General features: G+C 35.6%; 9 protein-coding genes across 9 annotated transcripts; 4 read left to right on the top strand and 5 right to left on the bottom strand.

Moving 5' to 3' along the window:
• Positions 1 to 408: 408 nt before the first annotated feature.
• RO3G_13318 (uncharacterized protein) lies at positions 409 to 2758 on the top strand (the record flags this gene model as incomplete). The annotated part of the gene is made up of 4 exons (XM_067667902.1): positions 409 to 1183; positions 1242 to 2048; positions 2104 to 2575; positions 2629 to 2758. The coding sequence occupies 4 exons, from the start codon at positions 409 to 411 to the stop codon at positions 2756 to 2758; spliced, it is 2184 nt and encodes a 727-aa protein (XP_067524003.1).
• A 653-nt stretch (positions 2759 to 3411) lies between these two features.
• RO3G_13319 (uncharacterized protein) lies at positions 3412 to 5112 on the top strand (the record flags this gene model as incomplete). The annotated part of the gene is made up of 1 exon (XM_067667903.1): positions 3412 to 5112. The coding sequence occupies one exon, from the start codon at positions 3412 to 3414 to the stop codon at positions 5110 to 5112; it is 1701 nt and encodes a 566-aa protein (XP_067524004.1).
• An 842-nt stretch (positions 5113 to 5954) lies between these two features.
• Positions 5955 to 7652, bottom strand: RO3G_13320 (uncharacterized protein; the record flags this gene model as incomplete). Its single annotated transcript, XM_067667904.1, has 2 exons — positions 5955 to 6728; positions 6795 to 7652. 2 exons carry the CDS (start codon positions 7650 to 7652, stop codon positions 5955 to 5957), a joined length of 1632 nt encoding a protein of 543 aa, XP_067524005.1.
• Positions 7653 to 9343: 1691 nt separating this feature from the next.
• Positions 9344 to 11632, bottom strand: RO3G_13321 (succinate dehydrogenase [ubiquinone] flavoprotein subunit 1; the record flags this gene model as incomplete). Its single annotated transcript, XM_067667905.1, has 7 exons — positions 9344 to 9684; positions 9730 to 10788; positions 10838 to 11072; positions 11126 to 11293; positions 11347 to 11444; positions 11512 to 11524; positions 11597 to 11632. 7 exons carry the CDS (start codon positions 11630 to 11632, stop codon positions 9344 to 9346), a joined length of 1950 nt encoding a protein of 649 aa, XP_067524006.1.
• Positions 11633 to 12184: 552 nt separating this feature from the next.
• On the bottom strand, positions 12185 to 14232 carry RO3G_13322 (uncharacterized protein; the record flags this gene model as incomplete). The annotated part of the gene is made up of 8 exons (XM_067667906.1): positions 12185 to 12385; positions 12441 to 12958; positions 13015 to 13171; positions 13228 to 13272; positions 13418 to 13490; positions 13674 to 13808; positions 13856 to 14160; positions 14215 to 14232. The coding sequence occupies 8 exons, from the start codon at positions 14230 to 14232 to the stop codon at positions 12185 to 12187; spliced, it is 1452 nt and encodes a 483-aa protein (XP_067524007.1).
• A 1036-nt stretch (positions 14233 to 15268) lies between these two features.
• RO3G_13323 (peptidyl-prolyl cis-trans isomerase cyp11) lies at positions 15269 to 16508 on the top strand (the record flags this gene model as incomplete). Its single annotated transcript, XM_067667907.1, has 6 exons — positions 15269 to 15317; positions 15380 to 15474; positions 15503 to 15518; positions 15584 to 15931; positions 15987 to 16435; positions 16488 to 16508. The coding sequence occupies 6 exons, from the start codon at positions 15269 to 15271 to the stop codon at positions 16506 to 16508; spliced, it is 978 nt and encodes a 325-aa protein (XP_067524008.1).
• Positions 16509 to 17249: 741 nt separating this feature from the next.
• On the top strand, positions 17250 to 18936 carry RO3G_13324 (uncharacterized protein; the record flags this gene model as incomplete). Its single annotated transcript, XM_067667908.1, has 10 exons — positions 17250 to 17305; positions 17353 to 17427; positions 17472 to 17616; positions 17751 to 17764; positions 17862 to 17886; positions 17932 to 18191; positions 18245 to 18329; positions 18385 to 18633; positions 18679 to 18850; positions 18899 to 18936. The coding sequence occupies 10 exons, from the start codon at positions 17250 to 17252 to the stop codon at positions 18934 to 18936; spliced, it is 1119 nt and encodes a 372-aa protein (XP_067524009.1).
• Positions 18937 to 18987: 51 nt separating this feature from the next.
• Positions 18988 to 20711, bottom strand: RO3G_13325 (uncharacterized protein; the record flags this gene model as incomplete). Its single annotated transcript, XM_067667909.1, has 3 exons — positions 18988 to 19586; positions 19649 to 20035; positions 20129 to 20711. 3 exons carry the CDS (start codon positions 20709 to 20711, stop codon positions 18988 to 18990), a joined length of 1569 nt encoding a protein of 522 aa, XP_067524010.1.
• A 690-nt stretch (positions 20712 to 21401) lies between these two features.
• RO3G_13326 (uncharacterized protein) lies at positions 21402 to 23341 on the bottom strand (the record flags this gene model as incomplete). Its single annotated transcript, XM_067667910.1, has 8 exons — positions 21402 to 21719; positions 21780 to 21876; positions 21937 to 22010; positions 22085 to 22145; positions 22300 to 22519; positions 22709 to 22862; positions 22912 to 23149; positions 23214 to 23341. The coding sequence occupies 8 exons, from the start codon at positions 23339 to 23341 to the stop codon at positions 21402 to 21404; spliced, it is 1290 nt and encodes a 429-aa protein (XP_067524011.1).
• Between the last annotated feature and the right edge of the window lie 274 nt (positions 23342 to 23615).

Genomic DNA, 23615 nt, shown 5'->3' on the forward strand with positions numbered 1-23615 from the left:
GGGTATGGGTTAGTCTTGTTTTTGCAGGCAAGGGCTATTAAAGGTAATAAAAATAAGGCATATAAGGTCACTATTAAATACTCAAAAAAAAAAAGCAATTTGTTATGAACTGATTGGTGATATTGTAAATGCTGTCCAAACCTATGAAGGAGTAGAAAGTTTAATTGCTGAATATTCAAGCATGAAATGTAGATTATGGGCTGAATGGTCCGAAACAGCCCTTTACAGAGCCGTGTTGCTTGGATTGGGAAACGAGTAAATTAAAAAGGGGAGCAGAAGTATAACTAAAGGTTGACATGTATTGTCTGTGATAGGGAAATAATGAAAACATCTTCTTTACTCGAACTTATACGTCAATATCAAAAAATCACAACCACCCAACCTACCCATTGGCGTATTGAAAAGCGTATGACACTCACACGTCATGCTATACGCTTTACTTCCAATATCTACCGCAATGGTCGCTATATACTACCTGCAGGATGTGCACCTGATGACGATGAAAGGCAAATGTTTATCATAGAACAGTCCCAACTACACACAGTTTATGAAAAGATGCTTTACCAACAGGTCCCGATGCCAAAGGCAGGTCAGATAAACAAGTCAGTCTTGGATTTTGTGGATCAATTGGCCAGTGATTTTGAATTGATTGGCACTACCACACAGGATCTGCGAGGCTTTAAAGAGGTTCTTGATCGTGCATCACAGCGTACGTTCAATTCACCTAGTATCACTCGTCACTTATTCCATGCCCTTTATCAGTTGGGTGAGTATGAAGAAGCAGAATATGCATTGAGATCTTATTTATACTTGGTGGGATTGATCTCTTATGGGTGGGAAGAAGCACATAAACATGGAAATGCACTTGCTATCGATCAACAGGGAATTAGTATGGCTATTCCAACAGCCAGACCTGACTTATCAGATGAGAATACAAAAGGCGAGCATGATTCAATTGGTGATATAAAGAACGTAGAGGGTGAAAAAATACCAAATATGTTACAGGTCTTGATGTCTGCTATTAAAATGTACTGTAATGACTTGGCAAAAAGTGTGGAGGCTGTAGAGATGGCAGAGATTGCAAAGGAATTATATCAAAAAAACAAGCAACACCTTACTGCAGATATTGCTGCTTCTCTTTATCGTGCTATAGGTGTAGCCTATGGTCTATTGGGATGTCAAAGTATGTGTGCATAGCCCTGCATTTTCTGCTTTATTTTAAATTGACATTACTTTCATAGCTTTTGACCCTGAAGTTCGACCTACCTATCATGAGAAAGCATTATCTTATCTTAAACAATCCTTAGAAATCAACAATCATTCTTGGGAAACATATTATCAACTTGCTTTACAGCAAGCAGAGATGCACGACATTGGCCAAGCCATTCAATCAATTACTCGAGCTTTACAAGTCAATTCCTCACACTTACCCTCTTGGCATTTACTTACCCTTATTGTCTCATGTCCCGTACAAGGGGACTTTAAACAAGCCTTAAAGACATGCGAAATTGGTCTTCAGCAAATCGAGTTGAAGGATGACCATGATGAATCAGAGCAATTTATGCTCTTCCAGATGACGCGCACCTGGTTATTGTATGCTCTCAACGGACCTGAATCCGCGTTAACATCCTCTGAGATTCTGTTTTCTTCATTTGGAAAAATAGCTGTAATACCCGAAGCTTCTCAAAGCGGTTGTCATGATATGGTTCTCTCTGGTTCATTTGGCAATCTAAGTGAGCTTCAAGGTCAACGAAGAAATAATAACAGAGAAAGAAGCTCAAGTTCAGCTAGTAAAGAAAATAATTCCAAATCAAATGAATTAACAGCCCCATCTCTGCGTACTGGAAGAGCTCGATCCGCTTCCAATTTGGCATCCAAAGCTTCCATTACTAGCACAGGTCTCTTATCTGATGGTGCCAAAAATCATCATCATGGATTACATCTTTTTGGATCCAGAAGTACAAGCCGCAAAGATAAAGGAACTGATTCACTTCAAAATTCTATTAATGGAAATGCAAGCATTCAATCTTTACCCATTGAACCATACGGTAAGAGAAAAGGAAAATGATATTAATTTTCCTTTTTTAAAATTTTGGAAAATAGATATGAAGGTAAATAATTCTGTTGGTTCTTTGCAAAGTATTTCGCCCTCTGTCACAAGCTTCCAATCCATTTTACAACCTTCGCATATACCCACAAAGCCCAGCGCACGAGCTGTCCTTAGAAGGCAAAGATCCGAACGAATCCTTTCCGATCTTTGGTTATTAACCGCACAACTTTTCATAAAGCTTGGTAAACTGGATGAAGCCAAGAAGGCAGTCGAGGAAGCGGAGCATGTCGATTGGACAAATAACCCCATGGTGTGGTGTATACTGGGAAAGCTACTGTTGGTATCTAAGAAAGATATTGAAGAAACGCAAGCTGCTTTTGACAAGGCGTTAGTGATTGATCCATATCATGCTGTGAGTCGTCTTGAATTAGCCAAATCTTATTTGTTGCAAGAAAATGATCAAATGGCTGAAGGTATATTAGATAATCTGACTAAATCTAATGGTTGGGATTGTGCAGAAGCATGGTAAGTGATATTAACGATTGTAAAGGATATGATCTCATATAGTATCTGTATAGGTTTCTTTTGGGTGAAATCTATAAAAAGACGGAAAGATTAGATCGTACAAAAGCATGTTTGTTTTATGCATTAGAATTAGAATCCACTACACCAATTCAACCCTTTTCTATATTACCTCGCTTTATTTAATAAAATAGTAATTGGTATTTTCTCTTTTATATGTATATTATCCTTTTTTATATAAATTAGATTACGTATATAGCTAGTTCTAGTTCATGTAAATAGCTAAACTACCCTAACTTTACCAAAAAAAAAAAAACGAAATTAAAGGTGAGACAAACGCAAATGATAATGAGCTTTTAAAGCCCAGAAACAATTGTAAAAAAAAAGTTTATTTTTTATTATTGTTATTATTCTTCTTACTTTTTTATGATACAACAAGAATATTGTACAGTAACAGTTGATAGTAATAACAAGTATCGCGCTAAAGACATTCTGAAAACAAGATATACAAAACATCAGAAATCAATTGTGTCAATAAGGCGATGGAGATGGTGGAACTACATTCAATTTGTTCTTGCAATAGTAGCAATGACAGAAATTATATTATTCATTACTAGCTCAGTACTATTACATTTGGCTGAAGATCCAATAAAGTTTGGTATGAAGAAAAAAAACTGTTGTGTGCGATCTCCTGTTGTTTTTTTTTCCAACGTGTATGCTCTTTAGATATCCGTGTCTATCCCAAAGTACCCTATCGTGAATTAGATTCAACTTTATCCATTACGTTGCCACGTCGAACTGCTGTATATCATGTAACTAAAGAATTTGGAATAGCAACAATGGGTGGTATGGGCACAGCTTTGACGGCTATAGCACAGGCACAGCTTTACTCTGGCCGAGTGAAGCCAACTGTGGTAATGCCCTACTATTCGTTTCTAAAAAAACAAGAGCAGTATTCTATTAAGTCAGCAGCCGAATTAGCTACAACATTCAAGAATGATCAAGGAGAGGTTATATCTGTGGAATTTAAAGTGTATCAAATGATTTACGACTTTAATCCAATACCAAATTTTGAATCACTGCCCAAAGCAGAAAAAGCCGCTCTGGTATCTAAATCGCTTCGTGCAAACAAGACAATGAGGGTCTATCTGATTGGACCTGGTAGAGTCTATCCACTTCACAAATCCTTTCATGCCAATTCAGTCACGCAGCTTTATTCTACCCCGAGGGTTCTGCCCCAAGAGTGGAAAGATCAGTATTTCAACAAGGCAGTTGCTACTTTTTTGATCTCAAGAGCGACTGCAAAGCACGAGCAAAGTCTCTTCGCACCAGTGAATGTGGCTCCACCTCGAGTGGACGTGGTTCATTTGCATGGAGCGACCAATGCATACATTGCAAAGTACATGCAGGAGTTTGGAAGCCAAAAGTTTACAACAACTGCACCCGCTGTGGTCTATACGATGCATGACTACCTTGACGAATTGCAATATACAAACACTCTCGAGAATATTGATAAATTCTGGACCAATAAACAGCAAAACATGAAGGAATTCTTATCTCCATACACCTTTGGTAGCAAAAAAGCCTTTTTATCGCCCTTGGCTATTGATGCTGCTGATATCGTTACATTTGTGAGTACAAAGATGGCAAAGGACATGGTGGAAGGCAATCTTGACTTTTATTTAAAGGAAGTCGTGATGAATTCGCTCTTGCGGAAAGCAGAACAAGGACAATTTTATGGTATCAGCCATGGTATCGCGTTGAGTGCAAGTACAAATCCATTTACGGAACCCAAGCTAGCTCAATATGGCCTCAATTTTACTACATCAACCAAGTCAGACACCAAAAGACTTGCCAAGGAATTTCTCATTGCTCACAGCAAGCTGCTACCTGAGGATCTCGAGAAACCGTTGGTATTATACGTCGGTCGGTTCCAATACAATAAGGGTCTGGAGACATTTGCAGAGGTCACAGAGCTCTTTCAACAGCACAACATGAAGTTTGCTATCCTCGGACAACCCAACAATTATCCTCTTGAATGGGTTGAAAAATTGGCCAAAGACAATGAGAAAGATGTGATCTTGATGACGACTGTGAAACAGCAAGAACAATGGCTTTCTTATTTCCGAGCTGCTGCCGACTTTGTATACGTGCCGAGTGTGACAGAAAGTTTTGGATTGGTAGCTGTTGAAGGGCTAGCATTTGGTTCAGCCGTGATATCAACTGGAGCAGGCGGGTTAAGCGAGTTTTTGGTGGATAAAAAGAGAAATGAGCGAGAGTTTAATGCATACCTGTTTGATGCTCAACAACAAGGATCATTAGCAAATGCTGTCAAGGCTGCAGCAGATGATTATCAGCAACTTGTAAAATCACCCATGGAGTATGAAGGCTTTGTTGTAAGAATGATGCAAAGTGCACTAAGGCTAGGATGGGATAGAGGAAACGAAGAAGGCCCAGTGTATGATTACTTTAGAGTGTATGAAATGGCTATGAAAGAAAAAAAGTTAAAAAATAGACAAGGTCTCAAAGAAGACATTTAATGGTATTAATATATCCTTGTACATTATTTTGTAATCCTATAATACTTTATCAATATTTTACTGTAGAAAAAAGGGGGAGTTCTATTCCTCATGCTTGTGATAGCATATCCTTTTCTCCCCTTTTATTTTTAAATGCCCCCTTTTTTTTTTCTTTATTATTACTTTTTTTTTATATAAATCATTTTCAAACAAATTCAGTATCATACTTGTCAATGTTACAAATAAAGCTGTTGCCTGCAAGTATTTTTCAATATGGATTAATGTCATTCTCTTTCTGCTCTCACTCGGACATGGCTGTTTAGGATGATGACTAAAATAAAAAGATAAAAACTTGTAATTCTTGCTCACTTTACTAATCAATCCTAAGCCAAAGTCTAGATTTTGTTTATAATGTAGAATACTCTATTTTATTACTACTACTACATAGTATTGTTTATTTAAATAACCGACGAATTGACATAACAAATGTACTTGTGACCAAAAGCTCGTATAGAGATCAGTAGACCATATATCAGCAGCGTTAAATCTATATATTACGATAGGACGGCCATTAGGAAAGCCATCATAGTCTTCAGTATGCGATCATTTTCAACAAGATCATTAATGAATAAATGCCTTGAGCTTATAAAGTAACGATCTATCGTTATCTAAAGAAACCGGCAGCGATTATTTTACGAAGATTTCTGGACATTTAATGTAATTAAGACTAAGAAAACAAATAGGTAAAGTAAATGAAAAGGTTCCTTTTTTATTATATATAATTGCTTAATTGAATAAGGTCGTTTGATGAGCTTTTTGAATATTATATTACAAGGTATTTATTTAAACCAAAAAGTTACTTTTTAAATAATTTTATCTGGTTCAATGATGTTGTTCATCATCAAATCATAATCCTCATCCATTGATTCTCTTAGCATTGTATCCCATTCTGGTCTTAATTCATGCCGTTTTGATGGTGACTCGATGTTAATTGTATTTTCTGAATGCTGATATGGATGATAGTGATGGACGCTTGATCTTTTTCTTTGTGATTTTTTGAGGTAAGACAAAGAACAACCATCTGTGAGCTGTATAGGTTCAAAGGAAGAGACGCTGTTATCATCTTCTTCATGAGCAGGAGGTGGTGATGATTGAGTTTGTGATGAGGTTGAACAATCTGAGGATAATGATGAAGCATAAGAAGCTGCCTCCTTTTGTTGATGTGAGATGGCAGCAATCTTTTCAAAATGAACGCCCAATAAAGCAGAGATATCATTATAATCTAAGTGAGGTGGTCTTTCTAACACAGATTGCTTCTTTTGCTGCTCACTTTCTTCATCTCCTTTCTTTTGTTCAGTCCCTTTAAAGTCAATATCATTCAAGCCTTGAAGTCTTCTCCAATAGTTGGTGGTACGTCGAAGGTCATAATCAATTGTCAAAAACCAATATTTACCAAAAAATTCTGCTGGTAATTCCCAGTTGGCAGCAACAGCCGGATCTCCACCGTGAAAGACGGAACCACTCAAAATGCAACGGAAACAATCGTCTAAATCAAATTGGTCTCTAAACAGAATCATTCTATCGCGCATATGTGGCGTAGGAACCAAGTCAATACGTGGATCGTGAGGAATTATCAACTAGTTCATATATACAAAGATGTTATGGTCTTGTTTACTTGATTTTTTTATTGTAAGTGGATTTACCTGAAGAAGGGTGGGTTGGATAGCATAAGGAACAGTTTCCAATTTAGTGCATGACGATTGCAGTCTAAGTCTTAAACGAAGTGTTTGTATAGCAGCCAAGTTAGAGGTCACAGGCTCTTGTGCTAGCAAGATTGGCCTTGGAATATCCCTTGTTTCGTGGTCTGTAATAGGAGAAAGAGGAGGTATGCTGGTGTTATCAGGTATAGATTGAAGTGGATGTACGTAATCTTCTTCATACGGACTATTTGATGAAGCAAATTCATTGGTGTTTGGTTTGGGTGGCACAGACAAGGTTGGTGCCATTTGATGTTCCGAAACATTATGAACACCTTCTTTAGTCACCACAATAGAATCTGTAGAAAGATATCTATCCCGCTGTCGCATCGTCTGTCGATGTCCGAATAGCTTCGTTGGTATGGGAGCTTTATTATTTGCATTCACACTAATATAGGTTGAAATGGGTTCTGGTATTGATTGTGCAAGTAATGATAATGCTTGTTCATTGATATAGGGCCCATGCTGTGGGATGACAAGGTTGTGTTGAAAGCATACAAGTTGCAATGTAAGCACAATACCTTTCAAATACCAATTTTCTGATCGAAGTATTTCTGAATCGGCCTTAAGGTGTTCATTTTCTGTGTGTAATTTATCTCTTTGCTCCTTTATTTCTTTAATGGCTATTTCCAATTCACGCATATGTCGTTCTTTGCGTTCCCGGAAGGCTCTTTGAGCGGCTCTGTTTTGTGCTTTGCGAAGTGCTGGCGAGGCAGGATTAGGCTTACGACCCGGCTTCTTGCGTATTTTCATAGTTTGTTCTGTAGTATTTATATCTTGCTTGTTTTCTAAAGCGCTTTCCATTGTTGTTTTTCAAGTGAAGAAAAAAAAAAAAAAAAAAAAAAAAAAAGTGGGGTAAAATTTAATTACTAAAAATGAAAACGGAGTTAAATCTTATTCAATCCAATCACACATCTACCTTGCTTATGTTCCCACACACATTCTTTATTATTATTTTTCCCAATTCTTACCGAAGAGGAAAAAAAAAAGGAATTGGCAGATGGCATTCTCTTTTCAATTAAAGAAGTGAAAAATTGCTTAATCTACATTTTGCCTCTTACTCTTTCTGCTCATCCTTTTAGGAAAATAAAAAAAAAATATTGTTTTGCTAGATTTTTGTAGCTGTTGCCTTTTAAAGTAAACCTGGTTGTCGATGCTATAGATGCTGCTTTTCATCTTTTTTTTTTTTTTTTTTTTTTTTTTTTTTTTTTTAATGTGCACTCTCATTTCTAGCACAGTTATATTATCTATTCGCCATGATACAAGTCAGCAGTCTTTCTTTTTCCTTTTGTACATTAAGCTACTATTAATTATGTCTATAATAGAGCGTATAATACTTTAATTCAAAATAAAATTACTTTATTTCGAAAATTTTTATTGCACATGTTATAGGTTGTCGATCAGTAATAATGTTTATAGCCTGTAACAAAATATTAAAGAAACGGTCTTATTAACTTTAAACATACCTACTCTAACTCTATTTGAAAAGTCTTTGTATAGAATAAACTCCTCATCTTTTTTTCAATCTGTGGTATTATAGACATTGTTTATCATCGATTGAAAATAAAGTAAAATATAAAGAGACTATTGGATATGAGAAGCTCTTTTTTTTATAGACTTGATAATTGTGATGATCTAAAGTTGCACAAAACAAATGATTAAAGTATAATGACTATGATGAATGGTATTATAAAGGCTTAACTGTAGATCACATAACATGAAAATCTTGATTAATCTCACACAAAATTCAAATATTTCATAAAAATACAATACTAACCTAGCATTTGCTTTTTTCTTTCCCAGTCTTTCCAAGAAAAGTCATTGTCAATATCGCTTTTATATAGGACCTTAATAATCTCTTCTATATTGCTTATAATATAGTTCAAGGATGGTCTGTTTTATTGGGTAATCGAGATGATTGTTTCGATTTTCAACTTTTTGAGAGAGATTTTTTCATCAGAGCTTAGATCAAAATACTTCTCCACCAAGGTGCTCAGTTTGTCCAATATGTAGACTGGATTAGATGATTCCATTGTTTTTAATTCTTCCATGAGTATACTAACTTTCTAATACACTATATTAATATCTGTGAATTAATCCTATAGAAGATTAGTAAATATTTAATATTTGTTAATTTAGACAACTGGTTTTACCAGAACAAACTGCCACTGAACAAATGCTTTCATCAACTGGCCAATCATAATTCCAAATGAAAAATCCTGTGCATATCATTTCTTATTTTATCAAATCTGATAAATGCATACAAGGCATTATTTTTTAATATAATTGTCTTGATTTATCTACAGGGACATAACAAACCCTAAAAAGCAGTCCTTAATTCAACAGAAAGCCACGTATTATTATAATTATCCATAATATAGATTGTCTTTAAAGTGCGTACATGAATATTATACACGGCATTGCAAAAAAAAAAAAAAAAAGAAAAAAAGAAAAAGAAAAGGAAAAGGGAATTAAAAAAAAATTTAATGCACAACTTAATAAACACGAGCAAAAGGAGGAACAGGTTTACATTCAGCTTCATCAAGGGTATTGGCAGTGACACCACGGTAACTGAGCTTGACTTCACCAGTTTCTTGATCTTGCCATGAAAGAGTGTGCTTCATCCAGTTTTCATCATCACGATCGGGATAATCATCACGGGCGTGAGCACCACGAGATTCTTTGCGAACAGCAGCAGCATGCATGGTTTGAGAAGCACAAGTCAATAAATTCTGAAGTTCCAGGGTTTCAACTAAATCAGTATTCCAAATCATACCACGATCAGTAACACCAACATCCTTGAATGATTCCCAAACTTTATCAATCTTGACACGACCTACAAAACATCATAAGTATTTTATTCTCCCATTCATCTCTCTACCTTCATCAAGGGTCTCTTGAGTTCTAAATACAGCAGCATCAGACTGCATAGTCTTTTGCATGTTGAGACGGATCTCAGCAGTTCGCTTAGGTCCTTCAGCATTTCTAAGGTTGTCCAAGTTGGCAATGGTTTGAGCACCAGCATCAGCAGCGAAGGGCTTCAAGGGTGTATTGGGCTCAAGTGTTTCAGCAATATGGTGAGCAACAGCACGACCAAAGACAACGATGTCCAATAAGGAGTTGGCACCAAGACGGTTGGCGCCATGTACAGAGACACAGGCAGCTTCACCAGCAGCATAAAGACCAGGGACAACCTTATCTTGACCTTGCTCATCTACAGTGAGTACTTCACCAGTGTAACGAGTAGGGATACCACCCATATTGTAGTGAACTGTGGGCAAAACAGGAATAGGTTCTTTGGTGACATCTACACCAGCGAAAATAGCAGCTGTTTCAGAGATACCAGGCAAACGTTCCTTGAGAACAGAGGGAGGAAGGTGATGCAGTTGAAGATGAATGTGATCTTTTTCAGCACCCACACCACGGCCAGCCTTGATTTCCAAGGTCATAGCGCGAGAAACAACGTCGCGAGAGGCCAAGTCCTTGGCAGTGGGAGCATAACGTTCCATGAAACGTTCACCGGCAGAATTGACCAAGTATCCACCTTCACCACGAGAACCCTCGGTAATCAAACAGCCAGAACCATAGATACCGGTAGGGTGGAATTGTACGAATTCCAGATCTTGAAGAGGAAGGCCAGCACGGGCAACCATCGCGTTACCGTCACCAGTACAGGTGTGGGCAGAAGTACAGGAGAAATAGGCACGGCCGTAACCACCGGTGGCAAGCACGGTCTTGTGGGATCTAAATCGGTGAAGGGTACCATCTTCCATGTTCAAAGCAATCACACCCTTACATTCACCATCTTCCATAATTAAATCAAGTGCAAAATATTCAATAAAGTAGTTGGTACTGTGACGAAGGGATTGACCGTATAATGTGTGAAGAATGGCATGGCCGGTACGATCGGCAACAGCAGCACAACGATATGCTTGACCACCTACAACACAGTGAGCGATCTTCCAGCATGTCTTTTTAATAGAACTTACCCTTGCCAAATTTCAAACTTTGGCCACCGAAAGCGCGCTGATAGATCTTTCCTTCAGGGGTTCTCGAGAAAGGAACGCCATAATGTTCAAGCTCAATAACAGTGTGAGGGGCTTCACGACACATGTAGTGGATAGCATCTTGATCACCAAGCCAGTCTGAGCCTTTAACTGTATCATACATGTGCCATCTCCAATCATCTTCTGTCATATTACCAAGAGCAGCATTGATACCACCCTACATAAAACCGCATTATGATTCGTATCTTTATTTTTTTTTCCTTTGCTTACTTGAGCAGCGACAGTATGAGAACGAGTAGGAAAAAGCTTTGTGATACAAGCAGTGTTGAAACCAGCTTCAGCGAGACCAAAAGCTGCACGAAGACCAGCACCACCAGCACCCACAACGACAGCATCATATTCGTGGTCAATGATAGGATACTTGCTAGCAATAGGTCCCTAAATAAATGCTTTTAAAATGCTGATAGATAGAAATAAGTTGGTATAGTTACAGTGGCCTCTTTAGCGCGAAGAGGGTTGGTACTCATGACTTGCATAGCAGGTTTAGAATAGTGAAGACCACGAGCAGCCATTCTAACGGCATTGGATTCTATGCGAAGTTAAGTTTTTCTTTCTTTTTTGCAAACAGTTGGTGCGCTTTTTTTTTTAAGACTTACTGACTACAGAAACCTAATGTCAAAAAAAAAAAGAATATAAAAGGTTAATTTCAAAGTCAAAGGAAAAGTGTCTTATTGTACTTACTACCTTAGGTGAAGAAGATTGTAAGAGCTTCAACATGTTAAGAGAGAGAGGGGGGTGATGTTTTATTAAAGAAGAAAAAGAGAAAAGAGGAGTTTAAAGTCTACAAACGATATGAACAAGGTTCTTTTCACAACATCTTACGGGTCTTTCCGCATACTCATTATTTGTGTTGCTGTATATTTTGCATTATAAATTTCTGGCTGTCGACAAGGGACCTTGCCCGCTTCACATGCAAAGGTTTACCCCGTACTGAAGATGAATATTGACTTGCAGCACCAATGAATAGGATAGACCAAAAGTCAGATAGAACTTTAGCATTTTTAAGGCACATAAAAAGATCGAACATGTGGTAGAGATGATGTGCCATGTTTTTATATGAGCTCATATTGCTGTCATTGTAACTGATAGGTAGATTTATACACTGTGGTCATCATTAATTAACAGAGATTATGTAAATTAAGAAAGGTTTTAAAAGAGTTTCTACTGAATAAAAAAACAGCGAGTTTTGCATAATGGACGCAAAATATGGTTTCCTTGTAATAATAGAATTACATATTAAATAAAGTTTTATTTTGTATATTATAAATATTATTGTGCTTTCATTTGTATGTCTAAAGCAGATTTCTCTGCTTCCGTGTTTTTGTAAATAAAGCCAATCCATTTTAATGCAATTGCTCTTTTTGTTCTTATTTTACTATCCACTCCTTTGTCTTGAAGCACTTTATCGCATACTGAACGTAATGTTGCTTCCACCTCAAATTTGGATGTTTGCCATAATGCTTTATAGGTCTACAAGGGATTTTAGCTACTTTTCCAAGCTTGTCATCTCTTTTTTAATACTCACTTTGGTTGCAATTTCTTCTTCTAATTTTAATTTTTCAGAGTCATTCATTCCAGATTGCTCAGCTTTTGATATCAATTCTGCTGTTTGTTGAACATCCATAGCTACTTTCACAGTCGTCCAAAGTTCCTTGACAATATGTTTCTTTTGCTTAAATCCCACAAAGATACTTGGCATACCACCACCTTTGATACCCAAATGATGCCTTGCCTTTAATGTATAAACACCTCCGATAGAATGAAGTAATTCGATACCGTAACTTTCGTTTTTTAATTTCTCTGCTTCATGCTTGATGCTTTCCTGGAATTTTTTAATATCGTCTTGTTCTCCTTTAGTGTCTGTATACATGTTCAACTTATGGATCAGTGTGTCAGCTAATTTATCAATACGTTCTTGTTGTAATCTTTTCATCTTTTCAATCTGTTCCTTATTCTTTAGCTTGGTTGTTCCTTCATTGTCCATCAATCCCTCTTGTTGTGCATCACTAAACATTTCACCTACGGCCAATTCGCCGATTATATCTAATCATATGATAAGCTTTCTTTTTTTTTTTCCATTTTTCAACTTGATAACTTACTTCTAAAGGCATCTCCACCAAACATTTGTTGAAAGTGTTCACGAGGGTCGGTAAAGCCTCCTTCAGGTGCCAATTCATTGTCTTTACCATATTTGTTGTAGCAAGCACGTAATTGAGGATCAGAAAGGACTTGATATGCTTCAGATATTTGTTTAAACTATGTGTATGCTGAGTAAGTGTTTGGTTATGAATGATTACCTTATTTTTTATTACCTTTTCTTCAGCTTCAGACCCTTTATTTTTATCAGGATGATAAATCTATAAAGAGTAAGCTCGCATGGTCATAATTCATTTGTATCTTTAGCAAGTTGTTTACCAGTGCAAGTTTTCTATTTTTATTTTTATTTTTTTTAATTGTAAGGAAATAAAATGATTTTTTTTTTCTTTGCTTTTAGAGAAATACAACAAAATACCTATAAGCTTTTTTTATTTGAAGTGCTTCAGCAGTTGGAGACACATTAAGCAATTCATAATAACTATTGTCAATGGGATGTTCGTCTGTACCAAACTTTGACATTACAAAAAATTAAAAAAAAAAAAAAGAAAAAGAGAAAAGAATTTCCTGCAGCGAACCAAAATAATAATAATAATAATAAAAAAAGGATAAATAGATGCCGAGTATGTGTATTTATTAAATATCATTCAATTGTTCGTTAAACTCATCCAATTGAGATTGTAATTCAATTATTTTTGCTTTTAATTCTTCAACCTTCTTTTCTTGATCAAACGATAAGGATTCTAATTGCTGAACTTTACGTTCAAAATGCTCTGCTTTTACATCAGCCTCTCTGAAACTATTTACAAGTCAACACACATACTCCAACTATCTATTATCTCTTACTTTTTTGTTGCTTCTCGAACAGCCTTTTCTGATTTTTCTAATTCTTGTTCTAACAACGTAATCTTTCTTTGTGCTGCATCGTTTTCCTTTTTAAGATCATCGTCTTCTTCTTCAATTGCCTTTAAAGATTCGATTTTTTCTTGAGCGGTATGCAAGTCTTCCTCGAGATGTTTATTTTGATTTGTGAGTGCAATGATTTCATGTTCTTGCTGCATTTGAATTTGTTCTAATTCTTTGTATTTCTTTTCGTATTCATCAGCACGAGCATTGGCTGCATCTGCTTCAGCACGGATGCTAGCAATTTTCTATTTTAAGTATTGTTATCATAAATTCATTCTTTTATATTATTGTTTATTTACTTCACGAAACTTTTCCATTTATTCTATTAAATTAAAAAAAGATGGAAAGAAAAGAGAAAGAAAAGGAGAAAGGTAAAAAAAAGGATCATTTTATATTCTCAATACACGTGCCTTAAAAAAGTTTTTTTTTTTTTTTTTTTTTTTTTTTTTCTAGAACAAAAAATGGATAAAGCGTGCTTTTCATTTTGCTTTATTTTTTAAAGATTTGCTATAAAAGAATAATTGACTTGGTACACCTTCATCTTCACTCAGGACAATACTTTTGTGAAGTTAATTTTACAGCTGTCACTGATTTGTTATTACTCGAATATATCGAAGCTTACTGTATTTAAGAATTATTACATGATTTTCATTAAAAGCCATGCACAGTAATAGAAAAAAGAATAGAAAATGACTCACAAAAGATATGTAGATTTGCCTTTCTTGGATTTTACTTGTGAAAATCTTGTCCCCCCCCTTATTTTGGGTAAGAGAGAAAAAAAAGTTAAAATGTTCCCACATGTATACAGTGCTGTTGCTTAGCAACCTTCCTCTTCTTTTTATGATGGTTGCCAAGGTAACTAAAAAGACGCGTTATTGTTATTATTGTATCTCCGCACATTTCCAAACTTGCTCATGTAAATGGAAAGACAAATGGGATGATAAATTGATGTTATTTTTATTCCTTCTTTTCTCTTTCAACAGGTTTTTCAAACAATGCTGTAATGATATAAATTGCCACAATAATATTAGCCACTGCAACAGCTGCAATAGCTGCATAGGTTGTATTGCCTATTCACTCCAATAAGTTGTTTTTTTTTAAAGTGTGTGTATTTTTTTTTTGTCAACCTTCAAACCAGTTATGTACTGTATAAAAAAATGTCAAAATAGGAAATGCAAATAAAGCGACTGTGAAGGTGATAAGTTTAGTAAACACTCCAGAATTGTCTGTAATCCATTGTTGAAGTGATTTATTTTTTTCTTCGGCCATTGTTAAAACAAAAGAAAGAAAGGGAAAAAAGAATTTGATCTCAGTTTTTTTTTTTTTTTTTTACGTTTTTCTCTTCTTTCTCTAATGATTAATCCTCGTGTATTTTTTGACATCGATGTTGACGGCAATAGAAGTAAGTAATAAAAAAAAAGCACATGCCTCTTTTGCTTTATTAGTTGACTTATATACAAACAGTTGGAAGAATTGTGATTGAACTCTTTGCAGATCAAGTTCCAAAGACTGCCGAAAACTTTCGAGCTCTTTGTACAGGTGAAAAAGGAATAGGAAAAGTAAGCAACATGCCTTTACATTATAAAGGATCCATCTTTCACAGGTAAAATCAATGATGAAATCAAAAACATGCGCATTCCATTCTAAAATACTGTAGAATCATCAAAGGTTTCATGTGTCAAGGAGGTGACTTTACACATCGTACAGGAAAGGGGGGTGAAAGTATTTATGGAGCCAATTTCCCTGATGAATCATTCAGTCGAAAACATGATACACATGGATTGCTTTCCATGGCCAATCGGGGACCCAACACACAAACATCTCAGTTCTTTATCACAACGCGTCCTACTCCTCACTTGGATGGTAAACATGTTGTGTTTGGAAGAGTCGTGTCTGGTTATAACGTGGTGGAAATGATGGAAAATGAACCTGTGGATGATCAGGATAGACCACTTCATAATGTGATGATTGCTAACTGTGGTGAATTGGTGTTGAAACTTCCTCCTGGGGCACTATGTAAGTTTTTTATTTTTTTTTTATTTTTGCCTGATTATTGATTATATTATAAAAGTGAAAAAAGCAAGTGCGGTTAGTGATGAATCAGAAGATGAAATAAAGAATAGAAAACGATCTCGATCTTCAGATGATGATAGTAGTAGTGATGAGGATTCTGAGGAGGAAGAAAGAAAAAGAACAAAAAAGAAACGCTCACGAAAGCATTCAAAAAAAGACAAGAAAAAGAAGAAGCGTGAATCATCTAATAGAAAAAGATCACCAGAAGCGAATCGTCATGTTTCTCGAGAGAGGCGCGATATTTCCCGTGAAAAGCGTGATAACTCTAGAGAAAGAAGATTATCACGTAAAGAGGATGATAGAAGATCACCATCAGATAAACGCAAGGAAGATAGAAGGTCATTATCACCCGAAAAGCGTTCATCAGAGAGACGTGTTGCTAGACCTGTAAGACCAAGATTGAATTACAATGATCCTAATGTGGAAGTCAAAGGCAGAGGTCGTTTTGTAAGTAAACATCAGTAGTTAATATATCTTTCTAACAATTTTTCTTTAATAGAAATATCGTCCAACCTATTAGATTTTTTTTCTGATATAAAAGCAACTTCTCAAAAAAATAACATAAATGTTTTTAAAAAAAGAAGCTCAAGTTCACTGCTAGTCCGTGAAAGGTAGCACAATAACAACTGAATGCGAACCTCAAAAAATAATTGTTTAAAAGTAAATAAATGAGAGATAAATGATTGCTGCTGGTTTTTATCTCCTCTACTAAACAATCGTATAATGTTCTTCTGAAATACTCTTTAAAGTAATTGAAAAAATACCTGCTTTTTTTATTATATTTATTTTTACGTTTGCATGAATGAATTTCATCCTTTTTTTTTCTTTGCTTTTTTTTTTTTTATTATTTTACTAGGCACATCCTCTTATGAATAACAGCAAAAAGACATTACATTTATGTTCACAAGGAAGAAGGCAAAATAAATCTCAATGTGAAGATTAAAAAAAAAGACTAATTCTTTCCTTCTATAGACCGTGGTATCAGTATGTGTAGTTTACTTCATAAAATATCTGACCTAAAGCAAATCTTAGTCCTGATGGGTCCATCACTCATCCATATTTTGTTGGTATTGCAGGTTTGTTTTATCGATTTTATTTGTGTTCTTTGTGCTTACAGTATTGCGTTGAAAAGGTGGAAGTGGCAGTGGAAAGACAAGCGTTGCAGAGTAAGGAAAAAATGAGAGATTTGATCTCAAATTGACACAATTTTCACAGACGGGTTTTAAAAAACCTAAATGTACCTTGGGTCGTCATCCTATCAATGGACTCGTTCTATAATGTTTTAACACCTGAACAGAGTCGATTAGCAAAGCAAAAGTAAGCTCATAAATGGAGAATAGTCATTATGATAACGTAGTATACAGTTTGTATAATTTTGATCATCCAAATGCTGTTGATTATGACTTGTTATATAAAACCTTAAAGAAATTAAAAGAAGGGTAAATACAACCTATTGGCTTCTTTAACCAATGTCATTCTGTAGAAAATCTGTCACTGTGCCCATTTATAATTTTGTTACCCATACAAGAGAAGAAAAAACAACGGTCATATATGGGGCCAATGTTATTTTATTTGAAGGTGTACTTGCTTTGTATGATAAGCTTATTAGAGATATGATGGATGTCAAGGTAAGCAAAGGACTTTTTAACGCTGTCTGTATAAAGCTCTTTACTGTATGTGCAGATATTTGTGGATACAGATTCGGATATTCAATTAGCAAGAAGAATGCAAAGAGATGTAACTTACCGAGGGCGTACTATAGAAAACGTGTTGGATGTAAGCTTCTGAATTAAAGTACAAATGTTTGTATATACTCAATCTATATGAAGCAATATATAAAATATGTGAAACCAGCCTACGATAGTTATATTAGGCCAAGTATGAAGTTTGCTGACATAGTAAGAGGACAGGAGATTTAGAGAAATGTTTACTGATTGTATCAGATTATTACAAGAGGATTGGAGAATGTTATTGCTATAGATTTGGTCACTAAACATATTCAAACACAGTTGAATGAAAATACTATCAATTTACGCTGGGGATTATCAGATACACCAGTTAATGAACACATACTACAGCAGGTGAACGTATTGAATGAAACAAATCAAGTCAAGATAATTCATACCATCTTACGAGATCATACAACAAAGAGAGATGAATTTGTCTTTTATGCAAACCGGCTCTCTGTCCTACTCATGGAGTAGTAAGTTATACAACTAATTAAAAGAATAATGAGAAGCTGATTTATCATCACAGTGCAGTCAGTCTACTTCCTTATGAATCATTGGCTGTAACGACGCTGATTAATACATGTTATTCTGGATTGAAATACAAAAAAAAGGTTTATTTCAAATATCATGTCTAGGTACATAGAGTAGACTCACATACAGCCTTAGATATGCGGCGTTTCCATCTTACGCGCTGGCGGTACCTTGGAAATCGGTTTAAGGCGCGTATTTCATGATGCGATCCTAGGCACATTATTAATTCAGACAAACCCAAATACTGGAGACCCAGAGCTACATTACTGTAAATTACCAAACGATTTAAGGGACCACCATATCATCTTGATGGATGCCTTGGTGGGCACGGGTGCTGCTGCGCTCATGGCCATACGTGTATTACTTGATCATGAAGTTCTTGAGGTATGTTTATATTTGCTTAATAAGTGGTATTTAGATCTATCTTAGGATCAAATCATCTTTGTCTCATTTATTTCAACAAAAATTGGTTTAACGGTGATCAAGAACGCTTTCCCCAATGTTCAACTTGTGACATCCATGATAGATCCAGGTCTTGATAAAGAGAATGCTTGGATACAACCTGGTATTGGTAATTTCGGAGGTAAAAAGAATAACAAAAGTAAAGACGATTATTTTAGTAAAATGGCTAATTTCTGTAAAAAAAAAGATCGTTATTTTGGTACAGAAGAAGAGGAATATGAATAAAAAATAAAGTGTAAAAACAAAAAAAATCTATGAGCTTAATTTTTTTTTTTATCATAAAGATGCGGGGTGAGGAGGCTGTGAATTAATTGATCTTTCAAGTGAATTATCTTGCATTATGGGCTCAGAAATACAATGTACTCGTACTGTAGGATTGGCGGCTTGTTCTATATTTTTTTGTTTTTTATAAACCTTGTAAACAACTACTGCAACGATTGCATAAATAAATGTACCCACAGAGACACATACAGCGATTAATACGCTTTTTGAAAGGCCACTACTACTACCATCAGTACCCGCTGTTGATTGTTCTGAATGACCAAAGCTTTGATTACTGACAACAAAGTAAGATGGATCTATTAAATTAGCCAATTGACTGTTATTACCAGAATAAAGTATTGAGGTCTGATTTGATATTAAATTTTGAAGATTGGACACTTGATCATTTGGAATGGCGAGTGATACCACTAGTCCAGAATCTTGATCAAGTAGATAGCTAATGGTGGTAATAATTACATTATCTGGTGAGATATTGAGAGAATGGCTAACCAACAAAGGTAAAGATTGTACAAATCTAGCAGTTAAAAGATCATCTTGAACCATTTGAGAATAAGAGGGGTGGGTGAATTTTATAATCACAGATGAACTTGTTTCTAAAGCAAAAAAATAAGCTTCCAATATAATCAATGAGCATTATGCTTTCTAAAAGACTTACCTGGAATAATTACGCCAATGTTAGGTGCAATATATTCAGGACTGTCATCGGTATTAGAGGGCTTAGCTCCTAAAATAGCTGAAGAAGTAGTGATGGTAGTGCTAGTAGGAGCTGAAAAAGTAAAATCACCAGACAACCAGGAAAGAGTATGATACCGATAGGTTAATTTGGGTGTATATATATTATTACCATCTTTAGTAGCAGTAGCAGTCATTATCATTGTCGTTGAAATTGTAGCGGTCGTAGTACTGGTAATCATGGTTGTAATGTCTGAAGACGTATAGTTCTTTGCTTCTTTTGGCATCTTTGTATCCCTACTAGCATATATAATTGTTGCCTTTGTATAATCTTCGGTTGTTTCAGAGCCCGTAAAGAAACCTCGAGCATCTGTTAATGTGAATTTATCCATCTTTGGAAAGTTTCTGCTCGCACTTGCCCTGCTGATATCCGTCTGTTTAGTCTTAGAATCTTTGTCTTTACTGATATGATCTACTGTTGTTGATGCCGATGTTGATTTAATATCAGATCCAATAGGCATCTTTGTTTTATACATTGTTAAATTTGACTCCATATTGGAAAAATCTGCTTCTTCTGTCTTGGTGCTCATCTGATGTTTACTGTTTCTCGTCCTTGTAGGAATATGCGTACTGAAGGTTCTGTCAACAGATACTGAATTATCCCAATTTTCAGTTGATGTAATGACATGAACAGCATGAGTAAATGAATTCGTTGCGTTGTGATGTAAATTGTTCGCCAAGTAGTCAGTATCGTTGTGGTCAACAGATGTTGTTTTAAAAGGAGAGTTACGGATAAAAGTCGCTCTTTGAGTGACTGCAGTAATGGTCGAGTGGCTAGCAGTTTGAATTAAATTGGCCATGTTAGCAGCAGCATTGCTTGATTTCATGTGTTTCTTTCTTATAATCAATGGTTCAGCTGTATATTTAATAAAGATGACAGTGTTTGTCTTTTTATTGTGAAAGGTTGCTGTAGGCCTTCTTTCGCTTCTGGTCAAGTGAATTTCCTTGTGAGAGACAGTCGTATTTTCTTTTTTACTAGGTGTCATTTGTTTTTTATGTTTTGAAGGCAAATTAGTCGCTGTGTTTTCTGTTGAAGTGATGATTATCGAATGCTCATTGTTATTATCGCTTGTTGAAGACTTTCTGTAAGAATGAGTCGCTACTGATTGAAAAGCTTTCGTGGACTTCTTTCCACTGTTGATTGTTATTTCTACATAGAGTATATTTGTGGGTTCCAGGCGGTTAGTTGTCGTAGACAATCTATTATTTTTGTGGAATGTTTCAGACTGTATGTTTTTGATTGTTTTGGGAATACTTTTAGGCTCTTCGTGGATAATCTGATTGAAAATGATCTTTTTGGTGGCTAGAGTATATGTATGATGCTCCTGTTAAAAAATATGAGTCGATTTGCATTTAATGCACACAAGTAACCTACATTGATATTTACTGAACCATCAGCAACTCGCTTAATACGAGCTTCTGTGAGATGAATACACGATAGGTTAATATAAAAAATTAGCAAAAAACAAAGATGGCTTCTTGTCATTATATATAAAAAAGGAAAATAAGTGTAAAAAGTGATTAAAGGGGAAGAAAGAGAGATCAAAAAAAGATCAAAGACAATACAAATTTTAGGTAATATGAAATGTGCCATTCACCAAGATAGTAAAACACGCTTTTTTATTATTATTATTTTCATTGTTCTCTTCATTCTGCAAAGTAAGCTATTACGAGATCTAATCATCTCTTTCTTCTATTTCCCCTTGATCAATTGAATCACGGTGGACAGGTGTAGGTTCTTCATCTAAAGGTTCTTCACCATCATAGACCTTAAGATCTCTTGGTGAATTACTTCTTTCAGATGATTGTGAACGAGAAACACTTTCATCATCGTAACGACGACTGCTGCGTCTAGGGGATCTGCTATGTCTGGGAGATCTACTACGTCTGGGAGATCTACTACGTCTAGGGGATCTACTACGGCGAGAAGATCTACTACGACGAGGAGATCGACTACGACGATAACTTCTAGAAGAACGTCCTCTTCTACCTGACTATATATTTTTGTGCATGTGTTCAGCTTATGATAACAAACTACTTTTTTCTTTTCTTACGGCTTCTTCAAGTCTGACACGTTGACCGTTTAATTTTTTATCATCTAATTCTCTTAATGCGTATTTCATATCATCATATTGGGCGAATTCAACAACTCTAGTTTCATAAAATTTAGATTTTTTTTTCTGCAAAAAGATCTTCTTGTATCTCAATTACCCTTCGCCATCACAATCTTTTAATACATCTGCAAATACAACACGACCTGCTTTACGCATAAAATCTTTGACATCCTATGCATATGCACAATTTAGTTTTGTTATTTTTTCTTTCTTTCTTTCTCTTTCTCTCTCTCCCTTTTATTTACCTGCCAAGTAGTTCTGGGTGGCAAATTCTTTATGACAACACGATAACTACGTTCTTCTCTACTGTTTATATTTTCCAGAAAAAGTCAGAGGCGTTGTTCTCTATTCCCTTATTATATTACCTACTTTTCGCGTCGCCGAGGACCAAGAGCTCTTTCAACAACAATTCTGCATTCAAATGAGTTGATGTATGTAAGAAATTTTTTATTGTTACTACCTGCTGCCTGATACTTTTGTACCATGCAAGTCGTGAATGGCATCATCAGCATCTACCTTATTATCAAATTCTACAAATCCAAATCTTTCCTTCAAAGTAACTTCTACTGGATTGTAGTTTTTAAAAACAGACTCAATCTCTGATTTTGATACATTGACAGGAAGATTGCCAAGATAAACTCTATTTCCATCACTACTTCCCATAATGAAATAATAAGATACTAAAAAAAAAAACCAAAAAAAAGAGAAATTTTTATGACAGAAAAGACGTCACAATAACGGTATTTAATTAGCGTATTCTTGACGGCGAATGCGTTTTGAAGCCAATTGGCATTCATAATGCCAATCGATCATAAAAAAGATGATGATGAATTCAACCAGCGACTTTATAAATCCACTTAGCAATACACCACACCATATACCTTCTAATCCCCAATAGTGATACCGCGTCAAGTAGAGGCCAAAGGGTAGTCCGATGAGGTAGTACGAAACCAGGTTTAAGCTGGCCACAATGAACTGTTTGCCGAGTGCATTTAAAGCAGCAGAGAGTACAATGCCAAACCCCTAAGATAATATAAATATGTATGAAATGCATGGATGTATCACATTTTACCGTCACAAAATGGCACAGACAAGCTATGTTTAATAATTGCACAATGGCCTCAATAACCTCTGGATCCGTACTAAAATGATATGCAATCGTTTTCCGATAAACATAGAGCAGCAAAGAATCCAAAATTGTTACGGTAGTAGCAAGGCAAGTAGATAGCGTCACACAGAACTTTGCCTTTCTTGGTTCATTTGCACCTAATAAATGACCTAATCTTACAGACATGCCTGTAGATAATGCACTATATACATAAATTATTGCTGAATAGGTGCCACGTTTTCTTCACAAATAGACATTATCCTTACTTGGGAATCATCAAAAGTAAGTTGTTGATAGAAATAACAACAGATTGAGCTGCCAGACTTATTTCACCAAGTACACCTGCCAAAAGAGCACATACTTCAAACGCCCAATCAGTAGAGACACTCAACATACCAGGAACACCTTTTTAACTGTGGTTAACATCAGATTGAGGCAATTTATGACAGTTTGGTCTTTTACCGAGTTTTAGAAATTCAGTCCAGCTGTGAAATGCTTCTTTAGTCAACCCGGGCCAATATGTCTGTATGATTTGAGTAAAAAGAGTCAAATAAAGAATATATAGTAAGAGTAATAAGAAGGACATGAAACATATATGAATAGCAGCACCAATAAATGATAGGTTCAAGTAAACAAGAAAGAAATAGTTGGACGCAATGTTCAAAGGG

Source organism: Rhizopus delemar, genomic scaffold, assembly GCF_000149305.1.
Source record: "Rhizopus delemar RA 99-880 supercont3.12 genomic scaffold, whole genome shotgun sequence".
NCBI classification, from domain to species: domain Eukaryota; kingdom Fungi; phylum Mucoromycota; class Mucoromycetes; order Mucorales; family Rhizopodaceae; genus Rhizopus; species Rhizopus delemar.